Below are 26,735 nucleotides of genomic sequence, written 5' to 3'. Positions count from 1 at the left end.
TAGGAAGGGGGAAGGTGTAAGAGTAGCCACCCCAAATACAAAATCATCTGTACCTTATCCCCTTAAAGCTCAAGGAAGAAGCTGTGTAACTTAGGCTTGAATAAGAGAAGAAAAAGCTAGAGGAAGGCCAATAAATGCCTGTTGCTCCCTCAGTTCACCTACTGCTAGGCATGAAGTGTGTGCCTAAAACTTAGTAAGGTGCACCTTGTCCTTCTGGTAAAACTGGATAAATGACACTGTGATGTGAATGAGATGGCCCTGTATGTCCCTGCCTCTGGCATCTCAGTAATAAATATCCCACTGCACTCATCTTCTGTCTGCTGAAAGACAAACTGGTGCCGTCTTTGCTGCAGGTGAGCACACTGGTGTGTCTGAAGGCTTAGGGATGTGGACAAAACATCAAATAGAACAAAAGGTCTTCCTACCATCAGACACAATGAAGAGGTGAGGCTGAAATCAGGTCAGGTTTTTCTCCTGCTCTGCTTTTGGGGACATTTGTTTCATTTTGTTGAGAGAACAGAAGGTCTGTATGAGCCAACCAGCGTTTGCAAAGCTCTAGCTCATTAATATTTTGTTATGTAAGGCAGACAGGCCTTTTTACAGCATGAGAGCAGATGCAGCCCCATTTAAGTGATGCTTTATTAATAAACTACTTGTTTCCAGGCTACCAGGGCTTTGTTCTACACCTATTAGCAAAAGCACATTGGTACATCTCCTGTACCAACGGGACTCCTGTTTGTATTTGGCATGTCATCTAGTACAGAGAACTCAAATTCCCATACCTGGGCCAAATTTAACTCATTGTGGTGACAGAGGGGGAAGTCAGACTAGCAAGGCATTGCTGAAAGCCAGAGTGAGGTTCTTGTAAATTTAAACTTGAACTGCACTAGGAACTCATTTCAGATTCATTGTGCTGATAGTACCTCATAAAAAGAATTTCCACAGCTCAGTCAAATGTGGAAAGGGAGTGAGAGGGCCACTTCACCAGAGAAAAAGCAGCACAATACTTTAAAGCTGTTGTGTTTTCCTGCTGCCTTTGTGCAAGAGCAGGCTTTGATGGTACTGCTCAGAGGGAAAGATGGGAGGGAGACTGCAAGGTCAGACCAGTCACCTGTGAAGCCCTTGACTCATCCAGAAATACCCAAGGTTCAGAATGTTCAGCACCTTGCAGCAGTCGAGGTCTAACAGCTATTTCCAGTCCTCCTGCAACCTCCCAGCTACATAACTCTTCTATGGCAATAGCAGAATGGCAGGAGTTGGAGCACAAGGTTTTCTGTGATGCTGTGTGTGGTGCTAGACCTGAAACCAGATGTTTGCTGCTATAAATTTTACAAGTAATGGAGGTCAGCATGCCATCTCCCCCCCCATCCCAGGATGTGTATTCTCAGACCAGCTTAAATCCAGGTTGTGGCAGTTCTGTTCTCTGCTTTACACCAAATAGCAGGGCATGGTTCAGGTAGGCACATGGACTTTATTTACATTGAGAAGGGGAGGGACTGCAGCAGTTGGAATTTAGACTGCAGTAAGCTGCTGTGGAACCACACCTTCAGCTTAGTGAGATTCTCTCCTGCCAGAAGAGAAACTGAAGGCTGGAAACACAAATCCAGAGCTGCATTTGTGTATAAAGATATGTATTTTAATTAAGTGAACAGGAACATGAACTTATTTCATTTAGTGAACTGAGTCCACGGTGAAATCTCTCTCCCAGCACCTAAAATGTGACAGTTTCTTACACAACAGGAGGAGTTGCTGGATTTGCTCACTAAGCACGACTGAAAGTTTCATAACATGAAAGAAATATAAATTGCAGCCATCAGTCTTAAGTTTAAAAAAAAATAATCACTGTAGTTCAGACAAATATTCTGTGAAAAGAGTTAAACTACTTAACAAAGGAATGCATATTTCATAAGACTGTTCAAAGGCTTACGTTTCATTTCTGGGCTAGCTGTCTATACAAGTTTAGAGTCATAAGCATAATTTCAGGATCTCCACTTTTTATGTCAAGAGCTTGCAGGAAACAGTTCAGTGCCTCTTGTAGTTTTCCACTGTCCTTCAGATTCTTCCCTCTGTCCACCAAGGTACTGTAATTACCTGAAGGGGGGGAGAAACTCTGACCAGTAGAGAAGCTTTCCTGGGTGCAGTACTCCAGCTGCTCATCTGACTGAAGCTCTGCATCACCAGTGGATTCCTCCTGAGATGACTCTGTCTCACCTCCTTCAGACTGCGTACCCTCTGTATGGAAGGACTCTCCAGTTGAATTAAGTGTTTCTCCAGCAGGTTCTTCTTCAGGCTCAGCAGACTCCCCACTACACTCTTCTGCTTCTTCTTCTGCAAAGCCTTCTTGTTCCTCATGGCTGTTTTCTTCTTCATCTGTGGTTCCCATGATTTCACCAATATCCTCAACCTCATCCACCACCTTGTTGATGAGAGATCTCCTGGAAGCTGTAGACCTGTTACTGCTGTTAGTTAATTTGGGAGAAAAGATGGCTTTTGCTATACTTCTGTCATTCTTAGGTGTAGATGCACTAATTCCTTCTATAAACTGATGCAGAGGGCTGTTCAGGGGAGAGGACCTTTTATCAAACTGCTCTTTCTCCAGGCTTATAACAGAATGGTCCTCATCCTCACTATCTGAAACAATTCTTCTCATGTGCTTCTTTCTACCTGAAACGAGGATGGCGCTGCCTTCCTCTGATGCTTCACTCCCTTGCAAAGAATTATTTGGATCTTCTTCAGCTGTGTGGCAGGGGTTTCCAGAGTTGCCATTCTCACTTAAGCAAGTTTTTGCTGGTGATTTATACAGACTTTCTGCTTTTAGTTGGAAGTCCTCATCTTCTGGGTGCTCCATTGATCTCTCCCCATTTGAGGCATCCTGCAGTCCACCTTCAGACTCTTCCAGGACCAGATTGAAGTCAACTTGATCCTGGAGAGAAGGCACAGACATACCCTCCGAACTGGTTTCCAGCACATGATCCTTCTGGACCTCAGCATGGACTTCTGGTAAAACATCTGATAAATCTGGTGGTGAGGCAGACAAAGCTAGCTCAGAAACATCATTCTTCTCTGTCTCTGAGACAGCAAATGAGTCAAGTACCCGATCTGCCATTTCTGTATCTTGTAACCTTTTGAGATCATCAGCCATGACAGATTGGTTACAAGAATGCTGAGAAGGCTCAGACGGGCCGTTCCCAGCCTCAGTCAAGCTATCTGAATTTACATGATAAAGAGAACATCGTTTTTGTTTAAGAATTTGAGTCTCTTTATCAAGTGGACTAAGTCCAGGTGATAGTGGTATACTGTTCAAGTCCAGATTTTGTTCAGATTCTTGTATATTGGGCTGTTCCCCTTTCTCGCTGCTAGTAAGCAGCTCTAAATCCATACCAGATGTCTCTTGTGCCAGTTTCTCTTCACCTAACTCAATAGTCAGATTTGTCATCTTAGAGCTGACATCAAGAACCTGGACTTCCATGTCCTCTGTAAGATCAATAACTTTGTCATTTTCACATTTATCAGCTGCTGGTGGTGAAACAAAGTTAGTGATATTGTTCAACCCAGGAGATCTCTTCTTTGACTGGGAAGCCAGTTCTGGTGGTCTTGACCACGTCTCCTCAGCGGCATTTCGGATCTCTTCCATCCTCACATCTCTAAGCTGAGACTCTAACTGAACCAGCTCATGGGCCTTCTGTACCCTCTGTTGGATGTACTGATGGGCTTCCTCACTCTCAGCCTGCTCCTCGTGGGTCACTTCCCTTGTAAATATTAAGTCGTGATCGGATATGCCAAACATTTCCAGAGAGTGCAAATAAGCAATGTGCTCATCCAGCTGCACATCAGTCTGTCTTTGGGTGGCATGCAAAGACTGCAGCTGGATCTGAGTTGTGGATGTTCGTGTATCTTCTAATGTGAAAAGCTCCCTTAGTTCCTGTTTGGAGAAATACCTAAATGGGTTCTTTTTGTCACCTGTAGTCTGTCTTATTAATGAATCCTTAAATACTTGCCGCCTATATATTTTCTCTTCCACTGTACCGCAGGTAATCAGCCTGTAAATCACCACATTCTCTTTCTGCCCAATCCTATAAGCTCTATCTACAGCCTGAGCATCTGTAGCAGGATTCCAGCTGGGATCAAAGATCACCACTCGGTTGGCTGCTGTTAAGGTTATACCAACGCCACCAACCTGTGTCGTCAGCAAAAACACAGAGTAGTCTTTGTTACTCTGGAAGGCATTGATGCGCTTCTCCCGTTCTGTTAGGTGGGTCACTGTTCCATCAATACGCATGATCTTAAATCGTCTGCTAGACAAAACTCGCTCGATGATATCCAGCATTTTCCTCGACTGTGAGAACACGAGTGTTCGGTGCCCCTCCTCCCGCAGTCTCTCTAAGAGTCCTAAAAGAAATAGCATTTTCCCAGACTCCTGGATCAGAGTCTCATCAGACAGATGATCTATTTTGTTGGCACCGGAAAGCACAGCTGCTTCACTCCCGTGGTCCTGCTCCAAGTACTCCTGTCCATCTAAGTCCAGCTGGGTACATGCTCTTGCAGACAGAAGCCTGGGGTGGTCACACAGCTTCTTCAAGACGGTCAGCTCAGCCAAAGGTGATCGGGTTGTTGTCAGCAATTCTTTCACGTGATCTAGACAGAGAAAGTTCCTATAGATTTTTTCCTGCACTGGTGCCAAGTACACCCACACAACAAAGTCATTTTTCCTAGTAAGAGATGGCATGACAGGGGCACTAGGCTCATGTGGATCCTCAGGAAGAGGAGTGTCTGATTTCTCAGTGTGATTTTTTTTTATATCGTCTTTAGTCCTTCTGAGGAAATACGGCTTTATAATTGTCATTAGGTTCTCAGATATCTTAAGTCCCAGTGCTTTCTCACCTACAGTTGCATCCTTCTCTCTGGCCCTAGTAATAGGATTCTCGTACTCCATTCTAAACGTTTTGGCCGTTCCTAAGAGAGAGCCCTGGCATGCAAAGTCAAACAAGGACCACATTTCCTGCAGGTTGTTCTGCAGTGGCGTGCCTGTGAGGAGGAGACGATGCTTGGCAGGAATCGCATACACACACTTTGTTGTTTTGTTAGACGGGCACTTGATTTTGTGTGCTTCGTCAAGGATGATGTAGTCCCAGATAAAGTCCTGCCCGTGGCAGCTGGCAAGTTGCTTCCAGTTGTTAATGAGCATCTGGTAGCTTGTGATGACAATGCCATTCTTCCTCTGGATCTTCTCCAGGTTTCTGGTGCGCTCTATCTTGCTCGTGCCATGGAACTCCTTGACACGCAGACCAGGGGTCCAGCGAGCAAACTCAGCCAGCCAGCTGCTGATCAGGGTGGTGGGCACGATGAGCAGGACGTGCCGGATGAGCTCGCTGTCAAACATACCTGAGAGAAAGGCGATGATCTGGATGGTCTTCCCCAGGCCCATATCATCAGCCAGGATCCCTCCAGGTCTACCCTCCCGGTACAGGCGGTACAGGAAGGCAACTCCCTCCCGCTGGTGCTGGAAGAGCTTCTCATGCATCTCCCCGTAGAGCAGCAGGCCGCTGCCGCACACATCCACAAAGTTGCCATCATCCTCCTCCTCCGCGGCTGCCAGTTCTGCCAACGCTGCCTCCAGTCGTTGTATGCGGCCCCGCAGCTTCTCACTGGGGCGGATGGCGGCCGCCTGCTGGAACAGCTGCAGGGCCTGCTCCAGGTCTCCACTGCCCGCCGCCTCCTTGGCGTCGATCACCAGCCTGCAGGACCGCCATTAGCACTGCGGCTGAGCCCCAGCCCGCTCCTCCTCACAGCCCGCACACAGCCCATAGCCTGCAGGCCCCCGACATCCCCGTAACCCTTCACAGAATCACAGAATCGTAGGGGTTGGAAGGGACCTCCAGAGATCATCAAGTCCAACCCCCTGCCAAAGCAGGTTCCCTACAGCAGGTTGCACAAGTAGGTGTCCAGACGGGTCTTGAATATCTCCAGAGAAGGAGACTCCACAACCCTCCTGTGCAGCCTGTTCCAGCTCTCCGTCACCTCACCTAAAGAAGTTCTTACGCACATTTGTGCAGAACTTCCTATGCTCCAGTTTCTGGCCGTTTCCCCTCGTTCTGTCTCCGCACACTGCTGAAAAGAGTCTGGCCTCACCGCTCTGCCCCCCACACCTCAGATATTTACAGACCTGGATCAGGTCCCCTCTCAGTCTTCTTTTCTCAAGGCTGAACAGACCCAGTTTACTCAGCCTTTCTTCACAGGGGAGATGCTCCAGGCCCGTCACCATCTTTGTGGCCCTCTGCTGGACTCTTTCCAAGAGGTCCCTGTCCTTTTTGTACTGGGGAGCCCAGAACTGGACACAGCACTCCAGGTGAGGCCTCACCAGGGCAGAGCAGAGGGGGAGGATCACCTCCCTCCACCCGCTGGCTACGATCTTTTTAATGCACCCCAAACCTTTGGGCCCCACAGGCCCCTAGGACTTCCAGTTCTCCAGCCCTGTCCCAATAACCCCCTAAATCCCCATCGCCCTCGCTCCCTGCTCCCTGCGGCCCCACCCCGTCCTCACCGCCGGTACCGCTCCTCATCGCTGTCCGCCATGACGCCGCGCCGCGTTTCAAACCCGACCCTTCCCGCCCTGCCCCGCACAGGAGAGCCGCGCTCGGCCAATCAGCGCCCGGGGGCGGGGCCGGGGACGGAAAGCTCCCCGCCGTGCGCGCCGAGCGGTCCTCCCGCCGCTAGGGGGAGATGTCGCTCGGAGCGCCGCTCTCCTCCAGAGGGGCGGCGCGGGGTCGCCGGGAGACGGAGGCGCCGCCGCCGCCATGGAGCCGCCCGTCGCGGCCTGGGGCCTCGCCGAACGCACCGGGAGCCGCCCGGGGCCGACGGGGAGGGGCCGGCCGGGCGGGGGGCAGGGCCGGCGGGGAGGGCAGGCGGCGGCGCGGGGGCTGCTCGGAGCTGAGGTGCGGGCGGGGCGACGGGAGCCGTGCACGCTGAGCTTGGCCCAGCGGGGCGGCCGATACGGGTGAGTGCGGAGCGGCAGCGGGGCGGGACTGGGGTGTGCGAGCCGAGCCGTCCTGGTGTCTGGCGGTGTCTGTCCTGTCCTGTCCTGTCCTGTCCTGTCCTGTGGGCAGGGCTGGCCGGGGCAGGACGGCGTCCCTCGGGCGGTGGCAGCGCTGCTCCCGGCCGTGTGTCCGGGAAGGAGCCGGCCCCGCGATTTTACGCGGCTTCGCTCTGTCTGCAGGCTCCTTATCCACTCCCAGGAGAGAGAAAACTCGGAGCCGGATTACATTCCCATCAACGGCCGCTTTAAGTGCGTGCAAGGTACGGCCTCCTGCAGCGGGCTCTCTCGTGGCAGCCAGAATCCACTGCCATTCGTTGGCAAAAACGGAATTTCGTGGTTTTTTCTTGACCTCAGCTTCTGTGTAGATCGTGTGCTTCCCCCTGGAAGTAAAACTTGTGGTTTATGGGCTCCTGTGCCTTCCACATCTGAGCGGGGCTGCCCTGTCTCAGCACGCCTGCAGGGACCTGGTGGGCTCGGGTCGAACAGAGCCCCTGCTCAGCCCCTGTCAGCAGTGTGTGCCCCTCACTGCCTGCCAGGCTCTGCCTTTGGTGCGGGCAGCAGCTGGGAGCTGTGCTCTGATTCCTGGGTGTTCCGTTCAAAACCTCCATAAGCTGCCAGCTCCAAACAGCTGCACATGGAGTGGGAAGTAACTCGAGGTGTTGTCTAGGAAGAACTTTAATAGCAGTGGATGCCCTTGAGGGAAATGCTTGTTCAGCATCTCCTCCTGGTTTAGGTTATAACCTTCTGTATAATTCGGTGTAGTTCTGGCCATCATTTTTGCTGTGTAAGATAAGCTCTTGGGTTCGTTGCCAGACTGGTGTTTCACAAAAACCTGTCCAGATATGTGAGAGCTCTGAATATTAGCAGTCTCCTCTGTGACATTTTGATTGTCCAAGCTGTCCAGATGTGCCATTCTTTCTGCTGAAGCTGTTATTAGTAGCAGAGATGTTTCTTCCTTTCCTCGGACTTCTGTGGCTAGAAGCAGGCAATGTGCTTTTTTGACTGTGTGCTTCCCACAGCGTTCAAGGTGAAGTCTCAGTGCTTTTTCTCTTCTCTTCCAGAGGCAGAAGAAACTCTGCTGATTGATATAGCTACAAACAGTAAGTTTTATAACTATGGACAGTTGCGTGTGTTAAGCTCCTTCCAGGAAACTGTGCCCTGTTTTGGGTGCTGATGACTGCTTCTTTCACCTGCCTCCATACCTAGTATCCTTGGACCGAGCTGGGGTTGTATTTTGTCAAGTGTTTCCTGGCTTTTATAGGCATCTAGTTGTCACAAGATGGTCTTAACCGCCCGAATAAGAGTATTGGCAATTGGTTAAACTTTAACTTCTTAAATCTCTCCTCAAGGCTTCAGAACCATTCTCATTTCCCTTCCATTCTCATTTCTTTGACCTGAGCCCCGGTTGCTATCTGCCTTTAACACTGTGCATATGACAGCTCTCCCTACTCACTCATTCTGCTTTCCCTTTCGTGCTTTCTTACTACTTTTAGAGCTCTTCTCTGTGAGATAGCAGTGGGGAAAAGTTTTCCTAAAAACAGGGAAATGTGACTGGTGCTATCCCAAGGGGGATAAGCTCTGAAGTGCTGTGAAACTCGGTTAGGTTTAAATTGCCATCAGAAAGAGTAGCTGGATGTTGCCTTCCATTGTAGAGCTCAGAGGATATGTAGTAATTCTACTGGCTCTGAGGGTATAACATCTGTCAAGCAGACTTGACTGTGAGTTTGTGTTTATGTCTGAAGCAGGCTGCAAGATCCGGATACAAGGTGACAAGACAGCTGAGAGGCTCTTTGAAATCCCTGATGAGGAGCATTGCTTGGGATTCCTTGCAGAGGTGCAGAGCATACAGGAAGGTAAGCAGAGCTATCACTGTAATCCTGAAACCCTCAGGCCACCAGCAGTACCTGACAGGGCTCGTTCTGTTTCCAGCTCAGTTAAAGGACTCTCTGCCTGGACATAAGGACTCAGACAGCTGGCATCAGGTGGAGAAAAACCTCCCAAGTCTATTGCAGGCCTCTTCTCCAGGTATGGAAGTGGCTGTCACCTTTGCATGCTCTGTGGCGTGTGCAGAACTGGGCCCTTGGTGGCAAGGATGCTGCATTCCACACTGCCCTCTGACCCATTTCCTTTGCTCACCATATCCCATGCAAAACAAAACATCTTCATCCTCTGATTCTGTTGCCCTGGACTGTTCATTTCTTCTTTAGTGCTGTCTCCTCTCAGTGCCTTGGCTTGCATGTGTTAAGTTCTGTTTTGTCTTGACCCTGTCACTCACTCTCTGTGTTATCAGAGCTGGTATACTGCTGTTATCACTTGCTCTTTCAATTCCCGAGGAGCTACATTCCTTCCTTATTTTGTTCTGAGCTGTATTGAATTGTGCTTGGCTTTTTCTTTATAGGAGCTCTGGGGTTTGAGGATGACTTCAATGCTTTAAGCCTAGAGAAGAAAAGAAACATGCAAAACCACCAAGCAGGCTCTCGCCGGGAACCCCCACCTCCTCCTGTGCCTCCAAGTAGGCAGTAAGTAGCATGGTGAATCTCTTCCCTTTTCTCCTTCTCTTCCTCGACAGCAGAACCAGTTTTAATTCTGCTCTTGCTTCCTTCTGAGGTTTCACCGAGAGAGAGAAGGGACATCAAGAGACCAGCCAAAAGTAACCGACACCATGCGCAAAATGTTTTTACCCAGCAACCAGTCAGGACAAAGAGAAGGCCTCATCAAACACGTGCTTGGAAAGAGAGAGAAGGAATATGTCAACCTTGAGAACTTCAGGTTAGAGCTGTGACTAGGCAACACCCTGCAGAGAGAGTGACAAGACTCTGTAACCTCTTCTGTGAGCTCCAATCCAGCCCAGGTTTGAAATCTGACAGCTGCTGATGCATTGCCAGCTTGGGTGGCTAAATGGGGATTTGTGCAGACTGAAAAGAAAAAGAAATGTCTGCAATACAGCTTCTCCTTTTGCATCATTTTCTTTATGAGTGTCAGATCTCCGGACCTTCAAGTAAGACTGAAGCAATTGGCAGAAGGAGAAAAAAGGGAGCACTGCACAGCCTTAGCATCATCCCACACAACATGATTTTAACAGAGCCAGATGTTTGCTGGCCCCAGTGAAATGTCTTTGTTTTTGTAGCATTCTGCAAAATTGGTGTCACTGAAGATGAGCCAAGCTTAGGAATATTTTCAGTTACCCCATAGCTGGCATTACCCTGTGCACGGATTGCTCATGTGTTCCCTTCTCCCAGCCTGGATGCTGTTTTGTGTACACTGGAAATACTGGGCTGGTGCACTGGTTATTGTGTTTTCTTACTTTTGTCTTTGCTTTTGTATTGTAGATTTTTTGTGGGAACATGGAATGTGAACGGGCAGTCTCCAGACAGTGGCTTGGAACCCTGGCTGGCATGTGACACCGAGCCTCCCGACTTCTACTGCATCGGGTGAGGAGCAATTACCTTGTATTTACTTATGGTGCCAGGTTTCCTGCTCGGTACTGGTGTACTGTGTTTATCTGAAGCTCCTGTCATGTTCTCAGAGGTTCCACAAAGCTGAGCTTTGTCTAAAGGAAAGTTGCCATTTGGTTGAGGTGGGGTATCAAGTTAAACAAGAGTTTACTGTGATGTAGCAAAAGAGATTTTACTTGAGGTGTCTGCAGAGCTCCCTGGCTGTCCTCAATCAGAAGTCATACTTCTTGCAGAGAGGAGTTTTCCTGGATTGTATTGCAGTAGGGTCTCAGAAGCACTGCTGCTGCTTTAGGAAGAGAGAATGAGGTTTTTCTAGCAAGGAAAGATATTCGTGAAGGTTTCAGGTGGGACCTTCCTGTAGAAAGAGAGTGATCTGTAGCACATTCCACTTCTGCTAAGTTGGCTTGGTTTTAGATTCCAGGAGCTGGACCTCAGCACGGAGGCTTTTTTCTACTTTGATTCTGCAAAGGAGCAGGAATGGCTGGCTGCTGTGGAGAGGTCCCTGCACCCTCAGGCTAAGTATAAGAAAGTGAGTTCTGTTGGGTGGTACGGGGGTTTGTCAGAGGGTTGGAATTACTGGAAAGAGCACAGAAATGGGTTTCCTCTTTTCTCACTTGACCCACAAAGCAGACTGGAGGTATGAAGGCTGTTGCTTGGCATGTGTTTACCAGTCTGTGTGTCAGATATGCTGAACTGAGTCTGGAAAGTCTACTCGTCCTGCTGTTGTAGGGGAGTGTTGCACTTTGAAGCAGAAATTAGTAGATTAGAGATGAAAACAGCTATAAAATAAGAGGCAGATTTCAAGGAATTAATATGCTCAGTAAAACCATAGCAGCAGGTTCAAGTTCTTTCTTTGTGTTGCTTTCTCACCATTGTATAGAAACAAGGTGTGTCTTGAGCTGTTAAATGAAATGAATAGTTTCCCCCTGAAGGAATGGAATAATTTGTGAGGAGAAATGTTCTGGAGGCTGCTACCTTGAGGCGGAATTGCTTCAGTTGTGGCACCTGCTCTTCGCTCTGCTTGCTTTGAAACAAGCCATTGTTTCTCATCTCTCTGTAGGAAACTGTTTTGCATGAGCTGCTTTCCCCTCCCTTGTTGGCCCGTGTGTTTGCTGTCACACCCCTGTGCTGCTTGTTCTGTGTTGAGCTCAGAGCCATGGGTTATAGGTAACAGCAGGAAAATGGAATACCTCGCTGAACTGAAGTTTGTGGTCATGATGGGAACTGCAAAGGGGCTGATGTTCTTCTGCCTTTGTGTTACATGAGTAATGCAGGCAAACTTCTTCCACTCTTGAAAAAGGGGGAGGGTATGTCTGCAGGCAGAGAGTAGTTACTGAAACCATAGATAAGCCTTTGTGGTTGCATGTAAATGTCAGCGTGGATGTGTAAATGTGGAGTGTGCTGAGTTTTCTGGCTCTTCCCATTTATTTCTGTGGTTTCAGCTTCTTCCTTCACTAGGCTTAATCCCAGCACATCTTAATGCCTCTCAAGTGAGCATGCAGGCTGCGCTCAGGCTGAAGGCCTCAGCACTGGCTTTCAAGGTGATGAGCCAGGGCTTGTTTGGAGGGTTCAGGGAGACTGTGGGCCACAGAGTGCCCAGAGAATCATCAGCAGACCCGTGATCCCTGCTGGGGTGTGCACATCAGCGCTGGGTTAACACCTGTGAGTTCAGCTCTGCAGCTGAGAAGAACTTCTTGGCTCCAGAAGGAGACTCTTTGCATTAGAGAAAAAACTGCTGCGCATTTCTGTTACCTTGCAAGACAGCAGTGTTTGTAGGGAAACACCACAGTGAGAAATGTGGTAAGCTTAGCACTGCTGATGGCTGTTGGGAGATGATAGATTGTCTTCCAGAAGCTAACTTTGGGACAGGAGTATCCTTTGGGTGCTGTTGCAAGCATGGATTGAGTACAAAACATAATGAGGGACTGAGAGGGACAGAGAAGTCGGGCAGAGCAGGCAAATTGGACACGTGTTACCACTGCCTTTCTGGAAACTTAGGATTGCTTTTATTTTTGCAGGTGCAAATGGTCCGTTTGGTTGGGATGATGCTGCTTGTGTTTGCTAGGAAGGATCAGCTGAGCAACATCAGGGAGGTGGTGACAGAGTCTGTGGGCACCGGAATCATCGGAAAGATGGTGAGTCACCAAGGCCAGTCTATTGCTTCTGTGCATCCGTGCAAGAAATGGCACGGTCTGGTCCTGTTCTCACCTCTGTGCCATCCCTGTGTTCTCCCTGATGCCTCGTGTGTGTGTTCTCCTCTAACAACCTCTGATACCTGTCCTGCCCAGGGCAACAAGGGCGGCGTGGCGGTGCGCTTCGTGTTCCACAACACCACCTTCTGCATTGTCAATTCCCACCTGGCTGCTCACGTGGAGGACTTTGAGCGACGGAATCAGGACTACAAGGATATCTGTGCCCGGATGAGCTTTGTAACCCCTGATGGTACTCTACCTCAGTACAACATCATGAAACACGAGTGAGTTTTGCTGTCTTCCCTTCTCGAAGCGGTGTTAAATAATAGAGATCAAGCCAAAATCACAGCAACAAGAGGTTTTGCTCTGTTTTTTGGCTTAATTAACAGTGTAACTAAAAATGCCAAGGCACCTGGTGCACTGTAGCACCTGCAGCCAAGCTGCCAGGTCCCCTTTCTCTGCAGTCACTCGGGCACTCTGCCTGTAATGGCATTTTCCTCACGTATAACGTTCTCATTTCAAGCAAACAGCATTTCTGAGTCAGTGGCTGAGCATTACAGGGCTTGAAAATGTGGTGGGTTGTATTGTGGTAGTAAATGGAGTATGAATATGGGAAGAAAAGGGATAGCAGGAAGTTTGTGCTTTTTAGACTTTTTGTGTTTAATGAGTGTTTACAGTGAGGTGGCATACAGGCAATACTTGATTTTTTATTTTTTTTTGTTATGGAGTGGCAGTGGTGCTGTATAATGCAAACCAAACCCCATCATGTGTACAACAAAGATATAAATTAACCTTTCATAAACCTACTAGAAACTAATGATAGTTCTGTAGTTAATTATTAAGCCATTAAAAATGTCAAGTGTTAGATTGTCCTTGGTAATTCTCTAATGGAAAAGTTGAGGTTTGGTTATAGACAGGAAGAGCTTTGATACTAAAGGAAGCGTTAGATTTTAATCCTTGAATGAAACCTTTATGGGCTAAAGAGAGAATATCAGCAGGATGTAGGTCTGTTTGGAAACCCAGAGAGGAGCAGAATAAGAACAGGTACTTGAGATAGGGCTGGTAGGTAAGACAGAAACATTCCAGAGATCAGAAGAGTGAAGGGAGCATACCCGTGCATTTTGCAAATGCTGCATCAGTCAGTCTGTGCTGGGTAAGTGATAAGGGAGTGTTCTGATCTGAAAGAAAGGCAGTGGGAAACAAACTGGTAAAACCATGGTATGACACAGGCTGCAAGCATGCAGATACGTGCATGTAAGCCTGTGTAACTGGTCCACGAGCAGGAGGGAGTTCTGTAGTTGTCACCTTCTGTATGCAGGAGTCTGAGTACCAGGTGGACTTCGTGTAGCTCGGGAGGATTTGAAGCCTTGGTGGGACACGTGGGTTTAAGATTTAAGATTTGGTGGTGGTCTCAAGGTTATTTTCAGCCCGAGGCAAACTCTAATATTTCTCATTAAACTGAGCCTTCAGTCTCATGTGGGGTTCCAAAGGAGATGCTGTAAAGGACCAACAGGAGGGGTGGGACAGATGCCTCTAGAAATTTCTACTGTCAAACTCAGTCTTTCGGGTCTCTGTTGTCTCCTGTGTGTTTTGGTGTCAATCACCAGCAGCCAATTCTCCCACTCACCCCTTCTTCCCTGTGTGGTTTACGATACTGACTGCTGCCTCTTCTTTTCCGTGTTTGTTTTCAGTGTTGTCATCTGGCTGGGAGACTTGAACTACAGGCTTTGTATCCCTGATGCCAATGAAGTGAAAAGCCTTATCAGTAAGAACGAACTTCAGAAGTTGTTGATGTACGACCAGGTCAGTGAACTCCACCTTTGTTTGCTCCATACTTGTGTGAAGTCATCTTGGCTCACGCTGTGCTGTGCCTGGGAGGAGCTGGCAGGCTCTCTGCAGTGAGTGCCTATAGGCAGTGATGCTAGAACATAGACAGAGCTCTGAGTGCCTTGGTGACATCAGCCCCCTAAACCAAACTTGTAGGCAATGCTGGCCTTAGCTGTGACTCAGACAATTGCTATGGAAGTGTCTTCGAGTCTCGCTGGAAGATTTTTCTTGTAAGGACATGCTGTAAGCTGGAACACAGGAATTTGTAACAGCAACAACAGCTGCTGCAGTCAAGTGTCCTGGAAAAGGTATTGATTTAGAGACCATGACTTGGCTGCTCAGACAGTTTGACCTAAATTCTGTGCTGTGGTCTTCCTCACTTAGTGCTTCTCTGCAGCATGCTGGAATGCAAGACAGCACCAGGTGTGTCTTTAAGATGAAGGGTTCTACCTGTGAAATGTGAACAAATATAATGGCATCTCTGACACACAGTTCAACAGGAAATCTGATTGTTTCTGTTCTGTAGCTCATTTGTGCTGTACTACAGAGCTTCAGGCAGGGAACAACTGCAGCTTGGATTTCTTGTGAGAACAAAATCTAGGAAGCTTTGCAGCAGAGTAAACGAGGAGAGGGAAGCAGTGTCGGGTTGTCATCTGAGCACAATTCTGGATGCTTTTGTTAAACAACTGACAGTGAAATATTAATGATGATGATGCTTAAGCCTGAAAACTGATGAGGGCATTTAGCACGAGTGGAACAATTAGTATTTCTCTGTGTGGTATGGTGAGCAGCACTGTGCCTGCTTGTGTTCAGTCTGTTTGGAAAACATCCCACTGGTGTGTTGAGTTTTGACCTTTGTTAAAGGTGTGATATCTGAGAGGCAGTTTTGGGGACGTCTGGTAAATCCTGTGGTCACAAGTTGCAGTTGCTCTGTCTGCAGGTCTGTTCTCTGACTCTCTGCTGGGAAGGGTGGGGTGTTTGGGGTGGTTTGCTTTTTGTTTATCTGGCTTTTTGTTTTGGTTTGATTTTTGAAAAATGATTTTTTTTCTGCTTCTAGCTGAATATCCAACGTATTCATAAGAAAGCATTTGCAGATTTCATCGAGGGAGAGATCAAATTCATCCCTACATATAAATATGACTCTAAAACAGATCGCTGGGATTCCAGGTAAATTTGTTGCTAACTGACATTTTCTTGCAAAAGGTGATTTCCTGCTTCTGAAAGGTAGAAATGCCTCTCAGTGTTGCGGTGGTGGCTGGAGGGCACGGGCAAGTTTGTACTCCTTTGTTTTCCCTACTACTTTGAATAGGCACATCCTGTGCACACTGAGCAGACGTGTGCCTTAAACCTCAGTTATTGTGATTCCAATACATGAAGGGAGGTAAACTGAACTCGCAGATGCCTCTGCACTGGAAGGGTTTTTATTGCTACCGGAGACAAACAGCATAAAAGGAGTTGGAGAGGAAGAAATGCTCTCCGTGAGTCATGCTGTCCCCTGACTTGCACACACCCCCAGGGATGGCTACCTTGGGATAGCAGCAGGGTTCCTTCTGTTGCTGTCTGCTTCGTGCCTCCCATGAACGTTTGTGTATCTGCTGCGGAAACTTGCTGTAAATTGAGAAACTCTCAAGAAGGTGTTCCCAACCACACACCAATCAGATTTTACTCTGCCTGTGTTTATGAATCAGCGCTGCAGTTAATCTGGAGAGGGAAAACCCAGGATTCAGACTTTGTAACGTAAAGTAATAGCTGAGTAGGCTTTTCCTAATGGAAACGGTGGGTGATGGATCAAGCTATAACGTGCAGAAGGGCAGCAGAAGAAATTAGTGCAGTTTGGGTCCTGCTGCACGGGGACTCAGACTGTGGAAACAGTGCTGTTTGTGGTCATAGTTTCCTGGTGCTGGAACGGATTTTAGCTACCGTAGAGAGAAGGGGAAGACAGCAGAAATCCCATAACATTCCAGCTGAGGGAAGTGTGGGAGTTCATTCCATCACTGCTGATGTGCTCATTGGTGGTAGGGGTGGGGGGAGCTGCCTGGCCAGGAAGAGGAACAGCTTGGATGTTGATTAGAACTGTTGGATTCCCTTGTTAACCTGCGTTTCCTTGTAGTGGAAAGTGTCGTGTGCCAGCGTGGTGTGACAGAATCCTCTGGAGGGGTGGGAACATCAACCAGCTCCACTATCGCAGTCATATGGACCTGAAGACCAGTGACCACAAGCCAGTCAGCGCGCTTTTCCACATTGGGGTAACAACTTCTTTCTTCTGTGGAAGAGCAGGACGTCAATGCTGTCTTGCATTCCTTCAGGAGGAGGTCTTGTAGCCAAGGCACAGCTGTGAACGCTGTGACAAGAGGACAGAGAAAATAAAAAACGAAGTGTGTCCACTTGGGAGGTGTGCTGCTACTTGGCAGCCTTGCCAGCCTCTACAGAGCAAACAGCAGCTGTGGTCTTCGTGTGCTGTGTAGCCCAGGTGTGCAGTGCTGGGACTGTTATACCAAAGTGCTGCAGGTGTTTGCTGTCCTTTACCCTAGCAGGTGTAGTTATGTAATAGGGAGGAGAGCAGTCTTACTGGCTGCTTTAATGATGCTGCTTACCTTCTGGGCTGTAGCCTGAAGAATGATGAGTAATGCTGCAAGATGTTACTGCTGTCCTACAGAGATCACCCCCAGCAATCTCCCAGTAGTGTGACCCGTTGCCCAGAAACACTCCCAGAACAGTTCCTGTGAAGCTGATCAGAAGCTTAGCTGGGCATTTTCTGATTTTTCCACAGGTAAAGGTTGTGGATGAGCAGAGATATCGAAAGGTGTTTGAAGATATCGTCCGCATGATGGACAGAATGGAGAATGACTTTCTTCCTTCGCTGGAGCTAAGCAGGAGAGAAGTGAGGATGAAATCCAAATCACTGCCACTTCCCAAACACATCAGCTTCAGAAGTGCTAGATTTGATTCACCAAACTGAATTGTAGGAAATTTGTCTGTGAGCTTGTGATCAGAAGTTAGATTAGAAGGAGCGTCTTACCTTTCTTCTTGACAGATCTTCTCTTAGAAGTTTGGTGTTGTGTAGGCTCGTAGGCTGCCATGATGGAAGGCCTGGGTGGCTATCTGTGTGTTCTCTCATTGCTATTGACGTGATCTGTGTTTTCTGCTCTCATTGCAGTTTCACTTTGAGAACGTGAAGTTCCGGCAGCTGCAGAAGCAGAAGTTCCAGATAACCAACAATGGACAGGTTCCCTGTCACTTCTCCTTCATCCCAAAGCTCAGTGACAAGCAGTACTGTAAGCCCTGGCTTCGAGCTGAGCCTTGTGGAGGTTACCTGGAGCCAAGTGAGTTTTGCTGCTGTTGCGGCATGTTGGTGCAGATTGCCACCCCATCTCTGATCAGTCCTTCCCCTCTTTCCTGGGTCTCACCCTTCCCACCATCATCCTTGTTGGTCTGCTCTGTTTTGTGGCCATTGTCCCTGCTATGTGTCCTTGTCACTGTGAGGAGTGTGTCTCTGTTGATGAGAGCTGCTGCTTGTTGCAGATGAGAGTGTGGACATCTCCTTGGACGTGTATGTCAGTAAGGACTCCGTAACCCTGCTGAACTCAGGCGAGGATAAAATTGAGGATATTCTCGTCCTTCACTTGGACAGAGGGAAGGACTATTTCCTCACCATCAGTGGGAGCTACCTGCCCAGCTGCTTTGGCACCTCTCTAGAGGCCCTGTGCCGAATGAGACAACCCATCCGGGAAGTTCCAGTCACCAAACTCATTGACCTGGTAAGCAGCATTATTCCTGGAGCGCAGGCTGCTGTCAGTGGGCATGTCGTGTTTACCCTGTGGTTCTCTTAGCAGGGAGAGAACACATTCCCTTCTAAAAGCAGGAGTAATGCCTTCTGCTTTGCTCAGCTGTGCTGGCTCTAAGCTGATTTACTTCTTCCAGAGTGTGAGATTGTTTTTTGTGATCTCCTTCCGCCACCAATGGCTTTTGGTCGCCTGTACTTTATCTGCAGTTTCTTTGACTAGACCCTAAATGCTGCATGGTGTTGAGACAGAACAATGATCCCATCTCCTTGTGTGTGCATTGCTGCCTGTCGGTGCTGGCATGCTCAGATTGAGTGGCACTGATGTGCCATAAGCAGTATGACTGAAATACTCTCTTCTGAGATGGCACAGAGAGGGCTACAGATCCATTTCCTTATGGGCAGCTGTGGTATTTGCATTGCTTACGGAAAGGAACAGGCAGGAATGGGACCGAAGGAAGGAACTTGGTGCTGTTCAGTATGCTGATGGCTACAGCTCAGCAAGTGGCCAGTCCTGCAACCTCTCCAGTCACTTCCTGTCATGCTAATCACTGTGAGCAAGCTCTTCTGCAGTGCAGAGATAACCCTTAATCTCCCCAAATTTCACCAGTCCCTGCTATGTTAATCTACATACTTCTGAAACCACTTTTATGTCTACAAGGTGTCGTGTGTGCCCTCATCATCTTTTGCCTTTTTGGTACCTTGTGGCTGTTTCTGGGTTTACATCCTGTTTTGGGGGCATTAATTCTTGTTTTCAGCCTGCTTTCATTCCTGTTTCCTTATGGCCTTTCCTGGCCTTGCTTCAATGCAGTTTAACAGTTGCTGAGTTTTAGTCCGCTTACCCATTGCTGTTCAGCCAGAAAGGCCATTTATATTCTGTTCACGTGAACAGTTAGGCCACTTCTTTCAGTCTCTCTGATGTGTTACAGCTGTCCTCTCTTCTCATACTTTACAGTCTTGTCCTTCCATTCATTTCTTTGTCTGATGAGCTGCTGCTTACTCACATCTGTAGATCTGACAGCTTCCACCCCTGCTGGCTAAAGCTCCTTTCTCTTCCCTTTAGTAGCTGCCCCACCCTTGCTGACTGTTCCAGTTCCCTCCCTTTCTAGTAAACATCCACTTTTCTCATTGGCCCAACATGCAGAAAGACCACTTGTTATGCTAGAATTATGTTTTTTGTAATCACAAGATTAGGCTAAGAAGAATCCAGGTGGCAAGATACAGGTTGATAGGTTTTTTGCCTCCTCAATTTTAGCAACTGATCCAGGCCTCAAGCTCCTCAGGCTTTTCAGGATTCAGCTGTTAATCATCCTTCTTGTTTTAGAACTGTGTCAGACTCGGTCTGGAGCATTTTGTCAATCTTGGTGACTTCCTCAGCTTCTCAGTGCTCAGTGCTGACTTCTTGCTTGATGGATAGGAATCAGGCCTGGCTTTTCTGTCCTCTTGGATACACACTATTGTTTTTCTGTCTGAGTAACTGTTCAGCTTCCATTACCTCTAGATTTCCTTCTCGTGTTATTCAGTGAAACGTAGAGAAATACAGGAAGCAAAACAATCAGAGAAGAGTAAAACATGAAAGCACTCTGTCCCCATATCTGCAGGAGAGCAGCAGTCTCTCCAGTCAGTGAGGTCACTTTGACTGCAGTACTTCAGCTGGAACTTATAAAGCAGACTGAAGGAATAAAATGTGTCACAGCCCAAAGCCAAGTTTAGTCACTTAGATTATAAAGCTGGTGTCACGTTAGAGCTATTTCAGGCCTGTTGTCTTTGATCATACCTGTGAGTTGAGAAATTCCTGGAGACAGGAAAAGACGAGCACTTTCTACAAGGGAGAACAGTGAGGGTGTTAACCACTGCACAGCCCAGAGGTGTTCTAGTCCAGTTACACGTATTTAGCAAATGTTCAGACTGTGCAAAGAAGGCAGTGTCTTTGTATATTAAGCATTCTCTCTCTTGCACTTACACGGTGCAAGGGCTTCACTGCATCAAGCTTTTTTCTTGGCCTGGCGAAACTGTTTTGGAATTTGGGAGATTTGGAGCTCAATGAGGGTGTGAGAGGCAGTCTGGTGCAGGGTAGCAAAGTGTAGGTGGGAGTGCTTGGAAATGATTCTCCTGGTTTTCTCAGGAGAAGCTGCTGCCACTTGACCTCTCTTCATCTTGTTTTTTTCTTTCTTGGGGTCCTACTGTAGGCTTTAAGAAGCCTCTTGAAAAGTCTTCCTCAGGTGTGTGTTAGTCTCATGGAGCCAATTGTGCTGAATGCCCCAGGAAGAGAGGCAAGGAGCAGGATGGGCAGGCGGGGAGGTGGCAGTGAGGCTGTTGCCATGACTCACCCACTTACCAAACTGGCCGTGCTTCTGTGCAGTGTGGCTCTCTGCTGTCCTGAACCTGTGACTGCAGTCACTCCCCCTGTGCCTTGGAAGAAGAACCTGTGCTATTTCATTTTTGGAGCAAACTGCTCTCTGCAGGGGGCTGATCTATCCTCGTTGTGTTAGGACACAGCGAGCCTCCAAAGGAAGCGGGCACAGCACAAGTGACAGGGGAGCAAAGGGGCTGCTCCCACCAGTCCTGCACCTTGGCTGCTGTAGCTTTGTGTCTAGCTCAGCCCTTGAATTGTTTGCTTGCTCATAACCTGAGAGGTTGATCTGCCAAAATTCAGCTTGCTTCCTCTCATGCTCTTCGCTAAACAGTGTCTTAAGGAGCCAGCCAGCATGGCACTGTTGAGCAGACCCTGCTTCAGCGTTGGCTGAGGGATTGGACATGCAGCCTGGAGGGGCTTTGGCATGCTCCTCAGTGCAGTGTGCTAATGCTATTAGGCTGAGACAGACGAGCAGCCTGGGGTTTTGAGCACAAACGCTCGTTTCCCTGACTATACACAAAGCTGCTTAGGGGGCCTGCGAGCTCCACAGCTGCCACGCACTCAGAAATACAGATTTAGCCTGGGGTACGTTTTCTCTCTGGCCTGGTCACAGGAGAGGATGGCTGAAATAATACAGGGACATCTATTTCCAACAGGGCAGATTCAAAAAAGGGAACTTCTTCCTGGCAGAGATTTCTCATCTGCCTGTGGCTCAGCAGTGAGCAGCGCTGCTGCAAGGCTGCTTTGAGGAGTTCGCAGAAATCCTGGTGAAGCTGTGCATCATGTGAGCAGGATTTCTGCTAACTGGCAGGCAAATCTCCCACTGTAGGTTTAGCTTTGGCCGTGTCAGCAAAACATGTGAAGGAGCTGGCGTTCGGTGGGTTCTCATAATGCCTACTATGTGTCTGCTTAATTTGAGATCACGTTCTCTCTCTTAATGATACTTTTTCCTCTCTTTCCCACTGCTCTCAGGGAGAAGACAGCTTCTTAGAAAAGGTAACGCAATCAAATTGCTGGGAAAGTCTGCTTCTTGATGACTTGTTTGTAAAGAATGAGAGTTGGTTTTCTGCTGAAGAGGGGAGGGGAGCTGGGTCCAGAGGGAGTGCTTTTTCCAGCAAAGCCTCTTAGCATAGCTGTGGGCCCAGAATAGAAGAGAGCACACGGGAGCACAAAGTGACCCCACAGACAAGATGGGGCCAGCCCGACTGAGCTGCTTAAACCTCACCGAATGTGCGATGTGCAAAACCGACCAACCAGAGCACCTCCTGATCCAGGCAGCAGTGGTGACTGCTTCCAGCAAAGGCTGGCGAGCTGTCACGTACGGGAGTTAGCTCTAAGCACGCGTACGAGATGGGTTCAGCACGGCAGCCCTACCAGATGTGGGGAAAGGGCTGAACTAATCACCTGCAGCCTTCTGCTCTTTCCATCTTGACGTGCCCTCCTGCAGGAGGCAGATGTTCCTCCGCATCCTCCAGCGGCAGCGCTTGGGCTGCCACTCCTTCCTAGCAGCAGGGAAGGGAGGATTTGGGTGCCTCCTGCGAGCATCCTTGCGCAGAGCATCTTACTTCCCGCGGAGAGAAGGCGGCGATGCCTTCTGTTCCTCGCAGACGGCAGGAGAGGGCGCTCGGTGCCCAGCCGATGCTCGAGGACGGCCCAAGCCTCCTCTGCCTGTGCTCCGGCAGCTGGGGAGGGCTCTGCGGCGCTCAGAAGGCAGCCTGGCAGAGCGTGTGCTGCTCTGCTGCTCTGCTGCTCGGCCCCAGCGCTACGATGCCCCGCAGTGGGGACTTGTTTGGTGAAGAGCCTTTAGCTCTCGAGGAGGGTCCACAGCTCTTGCCTTTTTTCTCTTAGAAGGAAGTAGTGAGTAATCTGCTTGCTTAACTGCTTCTGAAGCTTCCCTGTGTGTGCTTGGATGGGTGAGGTAGGTGTGTAGCCATGACCCAGCAGGGTGAAACGGAGTGGTGTGCGGGGCAAACCTGTGCTGTGCTGTGTGTCAGACGTGGCTAGTGCCTGTGTTGTTGGGGCTCAAATCAGGGGAATGCAAACCCAGCCCAAGCTGGCTGTGGGGTGATTGTGTGCACTGCACAGGGACAGAGATCACTGTTGTCATGGAAGCTAGGAGCAAAAATGAAGTGCTTTATGTTGGGCTTGTGGTGCTCCTCTGCTGGTGTCCTTCAGATGCGTTCCTGCTTGCGTTGGTCTCTTCTGGGTGGTTTTGCTGATTGTGCTTTGGGAGAGCAGTGTGTGGTATTTCCTTGTGAGCACACAGGAACATAAGCAATCCTAAAGTGAGAATAAAATGAAGCAAGAAAATCTTGTTAAAGATCGGTGTATGGAGATTTGTAAGCAGCTGAGCTCCTCAGCAGCCTCGCGTGAGGACAGCAGGAAAACATGAGTGGTGTCAGTGTAGCCTGTGTTCAGCAGGCACCTCTCTTTAGGAAAATCAGGAAACAAACTTCAGAAAACCAAGCTGCTTGAGAGTCACGTGTCATCAGAGTACGCAGGAGCCAGTAAAGACATGTCCTTGACGGTACATCCAGAGATCAGCTGGGCTTAAACTAAAACATGGAAGCTCATGCACCAGCAGGACTCGTTGTGCTGTGATCCTCTGATGATGGTGGGAGCGATGACTTGGACAGGTCATCTTGTCCTCTGAGAGCTGGTGGCTTTGGGGACTGTCATCTGCTGGTTCATGACGGGCCAGCAGGTGGTTCTGTGGGGTGGTGGGAGGGAGTGGGGCAGGGTTCTGATGTCTCTGTGCTGCAGGAGGTGGACCAGGTGAGTCGTGGGTGCTGCTGCTTTCCTTCTCCAGGTTTTCTATGCCAAGACCCTTCTGGAGAGACTGGAGTTTCCCTGTAACCTTGTGTGCTCTTTGCCACCAGGAGAAGTCTATGCTGCAGATCGGCTTCCTGAACAGTGAGGATGCAAGTGAGATGCCGCTGCAGATGCCAAAGGAGATCTGGCTCTTGGTGGACCACCTGTACAAGCATGCTTGTCACCAGGTGAGGGAGAGTGCTTCTGCCTGCAGCGGGAAGCTTTTGAGAGCTTGGTGACTTGGTTTATCGGTGGCACCTGCGGATCAGCTCCAGTTTGCTGTTTATAAAGCTTTTCCCCTCTGCTTGAGGTGTTGCCTGAGTACCAGTTCTCACCCTGCCCTCACTGTGTGCCTCAGCTTCCATGAGGAAGGTGACTTTTTCTCGTCCTTGTGCTGACACCACTGTCTTTGGCAGGAGGATCTGTTTCAGACTCCAGGCATGCAAGATGAGCTGCAGCAGATCATTGACTGCCTGGACACCAGTATCCCTGAGACAATCCGTATCCTTGCTGCGCATGGCATTCCCAGGAGCCTGCTGGATCTTGGTTCTGCTGTGAAATCTCCCCTGGGAGAGCTTTTGTGCTAGGGTCCCATAGGGAGATCTGGCTCTGCTCTGCACCCCAGAGGTGCCCTCTGGCTAGTTCAGCTGCAGGGAATCTGCTGTGAGGCCGTGCTGAGAGCAGTACTGACAGCTGGGTTCTGGGCAATGTGGCCTGGAGAAGGGGCTGCTGGAACAGAGGGTTTCAGGGGTGGGCAAACGCAGAGCAGGGTGCATGTAACAGCATTTTGTGTGGTTGAGGGAGAGCAGAGAGGGAGGGCTGTGGTGTTAGGGAGCAATTAGTTAGGCAGGGCTCCGGTGCAGCCTGCAGGGAGGAAGCAGCAGCTAAGCAGACAGGAAGGCAGAGAGACGGGGGGGTGATCCATCTGCTCTGTGTGCCCCTTGACTCTCTCTGCCCAGCGGGCAGCAACCACTCTGTGGCTGAAGCACTCCTCATCTTCCTGGAGGCTCTGCCGGAGCCGGTGATCTGCTATGAGCTGTATCAGAGGTGCCTGGACTGTTCTCATGACAGCCGGCTCTGCCGACAGGTGAGGAGACTTCCCTGCTGCTCTGAGCTCTGGCTTGGTGCTGGAGCTCGCTGTGTTCCTTATGGTGGAGCTTTGGGAGGGTTGCTCCGGGGCAGTTCATGGGGTGAGTACAGTGAGCTGGGTGCTCTGGCTGTGCTCTCCTGTCAGAAGGCTGTCGCTGCCATCCCAAGGGAGCTGGGAGCTTCCAAAGAGACCCCAAGTGTGCACAGAGTCACCCTGAGCACATGAGGAATAGCCCCAGGGATTGAAACAACCTCCCCTGGTCTCAAGGGCTTAAGCACCTGCAGAGCACCACAGTTCCTGTGCTTCCTCTAAGGACTGTGACTGAGCAACTCCTAGAAGCAGCTGTTGGGGCAACAAGCAAAGCCAGGCATGTCCTCAGGCAGAGGAAGAAATGAGGCATGTTTCAGAGCTGCCTCAGGAAGCCTCTCATCCTGGTCCTCGTGCTGCTGCACGCAGCTGGATCCGAGCAGAAGACGAGAGGAAAGGAGCCTCAGGGCAGTGTCAGGTTTTACCTGGCGGTGTGGTTCTCCTAGAGGGAGAGTTAGGCAGGAGCTGAAGCGGTGCCATCAGCCGTGGGCTGCAGCTGGTGGCTCACTGGTTGTGCAGCAGAAGGGAAGGCTGCCTGCCTGCAGTCCGGAGTTCCACAGCTCGGCCTGGCTGGAGCAGTGTGCACTGTGTCTGTGTTTTCTTTGCAGGTGATTTCTCAGCTGCCTCGCTGCCACCGCAGCGTGTTTCGGTACCTGATTTCATTCCTCCGAGAGCTGCTCAAATACTCTGAAGACAACAATGTCAGTGCCACCATGATCGGTAAGGCCGTGTCATCTCTCTGCCTTCTCCCTGAAACACATCCCCTTCTTGGCACCTCTCAGGTCTCCATTCCCGATCTGTAACTTTGCCTCTGCAGCCACCTTGTTCACCAGCCTCCTCCTGCGGCCTCCCCCCAATCTGATGACCAAGCAGACCCAGCAGGACCGCCAGCGTGCCATCAACTTCCTCTATGGTTTCTTGCTTGCCGGGGATGAGGAGTGACTCCTGCCTCTTGCCAAACTGGGCCCCGTGTCACTGGTGGCTCCTGAAGGGCAGAAGGCTCTAAGCTACTCCAAGTGCCGTGTTTACAGTTGCAAGGGAAGCGTTGTGCTCTCCTTCCCGCTGCTGTACCCCACGCTGCAGAGGACCTGCGCGCTCATTGCACTGCCATCCATGACGGGAGCTTCCTGCTTTCTCCTCCGGATCTGGGTGGATCTGCTGATAGCCGAGCACGCTGCCAGCAGCCATTCCTTAGTGTCACCAGTTTCCTGCACCACGCTTCTCTCTCCTTGTCACCCCCTGGAGTCGTTGCAGGGAAGGGTGGAGACTGCTGGTGCTGTTGTCCCTGCGGTGCTGGTGAGAGCTCTGTGCTGTTACAGGTGTTGGGCATGTGCAGCCATGCAGCAGACTAAACCCAACACACCATCACTGTGCTATGAAAGGACTGTGCCAGGAGGGTTATCTGGACGCGTGGCCTCCTCCCTTCCCTCCATTAGTGCAGTATCCTCTTTCCTGCTTCCCTGTCTGGGGGTAAGGCTTTGTCATTCCTGGCCCCTGCTCTGGCCCCTGGGTTTCTGGCACCAGAGCACTGCCTGCTCTCCCCTCTCCGTTCCCTTGTGCCCTGGCTTCCTTCTGAGCGAGTGGTGCTGGTGGGTTGGTGGAGGAGCCTGCATCAAGCAGCACTGTGGGCTGCACGTGGTTTCTCTGGAGCGTGGCATGGAGCAGGATCCAGCTCCTGGACCCCAGCCCTGCCTGAAGAAGCAGCTCTGGGAGTGCAGGCAATGTTGGGTGCCTTCCTATCTGTCCTGACAGGGAGAGGGTGAGGGGTGAGAATGGGCCTCAAGTGTAGCAGGAAAGGAGCTGGGGGCCTCTGGTGCTGAGGGGCTGGAAAGGGGGCTGCAAGTGGGGGGCCTGACTCTGCTCAAACACTACGCTGAGCCCTGCCTGCGCTGGGAGCTGCGGGTGCCTGTGTTCAGCCTGAGACCCGCAACCCAACCACATCCCACTGCCTGTGTTCCCCTGCAGCCAAGGATCCAGGACCTTGAGGCTCTTATTGTAGTTTTTTTGTTTTGTTTTGTTTTTGTTTTTGTTTAATTTTTAAATTACATAATTTATTGGAAATCTCTCTGTTCCAAATAAACCTCAGTTGTGCAAGCAGCGGTT

At 49.7% G+C, this 26,735-nt stretch overlaps 2 protein-coding genes across 7 annotated transcripts; one reads left to right on the top strand and one right to left on the bottom strand.

The window, feature by feature from the left end:
- Positions 1-1,450: 1,450 nt before the first annotated feature.
- Positions 1,451-6,688, bottom strand: ERCC6L (ERCC excision repair 6 like, spindle assembly checkpoint helicase). Its single transcript, XM_085230417.1, has 2 exons — positions 6,542-6,688; positions 1,451-5,735 (listed from the first exon to the last, which is right to left on the bottom strand). The coding sequence occupies exons 1-2, from the start codon at positions 6,571-6,573 to the stop codon at positions 1,931-1,933; spliced, it is 3,837 nt and encodes a 1,278-aa protein (XP_085086543.1). The 5' UTR covers positions 6,574-6,688; the 3' UTR covers positions 1,451-1,930.
- A 44-nt stretch (positions 6,689-6,732) lies between these two features.
- OCRL (OCRL inositol polyphosphate-5-phosphatase) lies at positions 6,733-26,729 on the top strand. Of its 6 annotated transcripts, none has more exons than XM_010715150.4 (23): positions 6,733-6,994; positions 7,214-7,293; positions 8,095-8,133; positions 8,779-8,886; positions 8,963-9,058; positions 9,432-9,552; positions 9,641-9,802; positions 10,363-10,464; positions 10,903-11,017; positions 12,507-12,623; positions 12,777-12,964; positions 14,372-14,483; positions 15,565-15,674; positions 16,618-16,753; positions 17,278-17,388; positions 17,665-17,830; positions 18,030-18,265; positions 21,617-21,640; positions 23,524-23,643; positions 23,872-23,956; positions 24,415-24,542; positions 25,241-25,352; positions 25,450-26,729. In XM_010715150.4, exons 1-23 carry the CDS (start codon positions 6,795-6,797, stop codon positions 25,572-25,574), a joined length of 2,793 nt encoding a protein of 930 aa, XP_010713452.2. In that variant the 5' UTR covers positions 6,733-6,794; the 3' UTR covers positions 25,575-26,729. The 6 variants fall into 6 exon arrangements, 4 of the variants coding, with proteins under 4 accessions (XP_010713452.2, XP_085086546.1, XP_085086544.1 ...); XM_085230418.1 differs by having other exon boundaries at positions 6,734-6,994; positions 8,776-8,886; XM_085230419.1 differs by lacking the exon at positions 21,617-21,640 and having other exon boundaries at positions 6,734-6,994; positions 8,776-8,886.
- The last annotated feature ends 6 nt before the right edge of the window (positions 26,730-26,735 follow it).

Source organism: Meleagris gallopavo, chromosome 9, assembly GCF_905368555.1.
Source record: "Meleagris gallopavo chromosome 9, MGAL_WU_HG_1.1, whole genome shotgun sequence".
Taxonomy (NCBI): domain Eukaryota; kingdom Metazoa; phylum Chordata; class Aves; order Galliformes; family Phasianidae; genus Meleagris; species Meleagris gallopavo.
The sequence above is the reverse complement of the archived record's forward strand: the minus strand, read 5'-3'. Positions and strand labels throughout refer to the sequence as shown.

What these genes read in the sequence shown, in the direction of transcription:
- ERCC6L (XM_085230417.1), bottom strand. Translation starts at nt 6,573, where the DNA reads ATGGCGGACAGCGATGAGGAGCGGTACCGGCG. An exon ending in GATGAGGAGCGGTACCGGCG is followed by an intron (nt 5,736 to 6,541) that starts GTGAGGACGGGG and finishes GCGGTCCTGCAG; the next exon opens with GCTGGTGATCGACGCCAAGG.
- OCRL (XM_085230418.1), top strand. Translation starts at nt 6,795, where the DNA reads ATGGAGCCGCCCGTCGCGGCCTGGGGCCTCGCCGAACGCACCGGGAGC. An exon ending in CCGGAATCATCGGAAAGATG is followed by an intron (nt 12,624 to 12,776) that starts GTGAGTCACCAA and finishes TGTCCTGCCCAG; the next exon opens with GGCAACAAGGGCGGCGTGGC. An exon ending in ACAGCCGGCTCTGCCGACAG is followed by an intron (nt 24,543 to 25,240) that starts GTGAGGAGACTT and finishes TTTTCTTTGCAG; the next exon opens with GTGATTTCTCAGCTGCCTCG.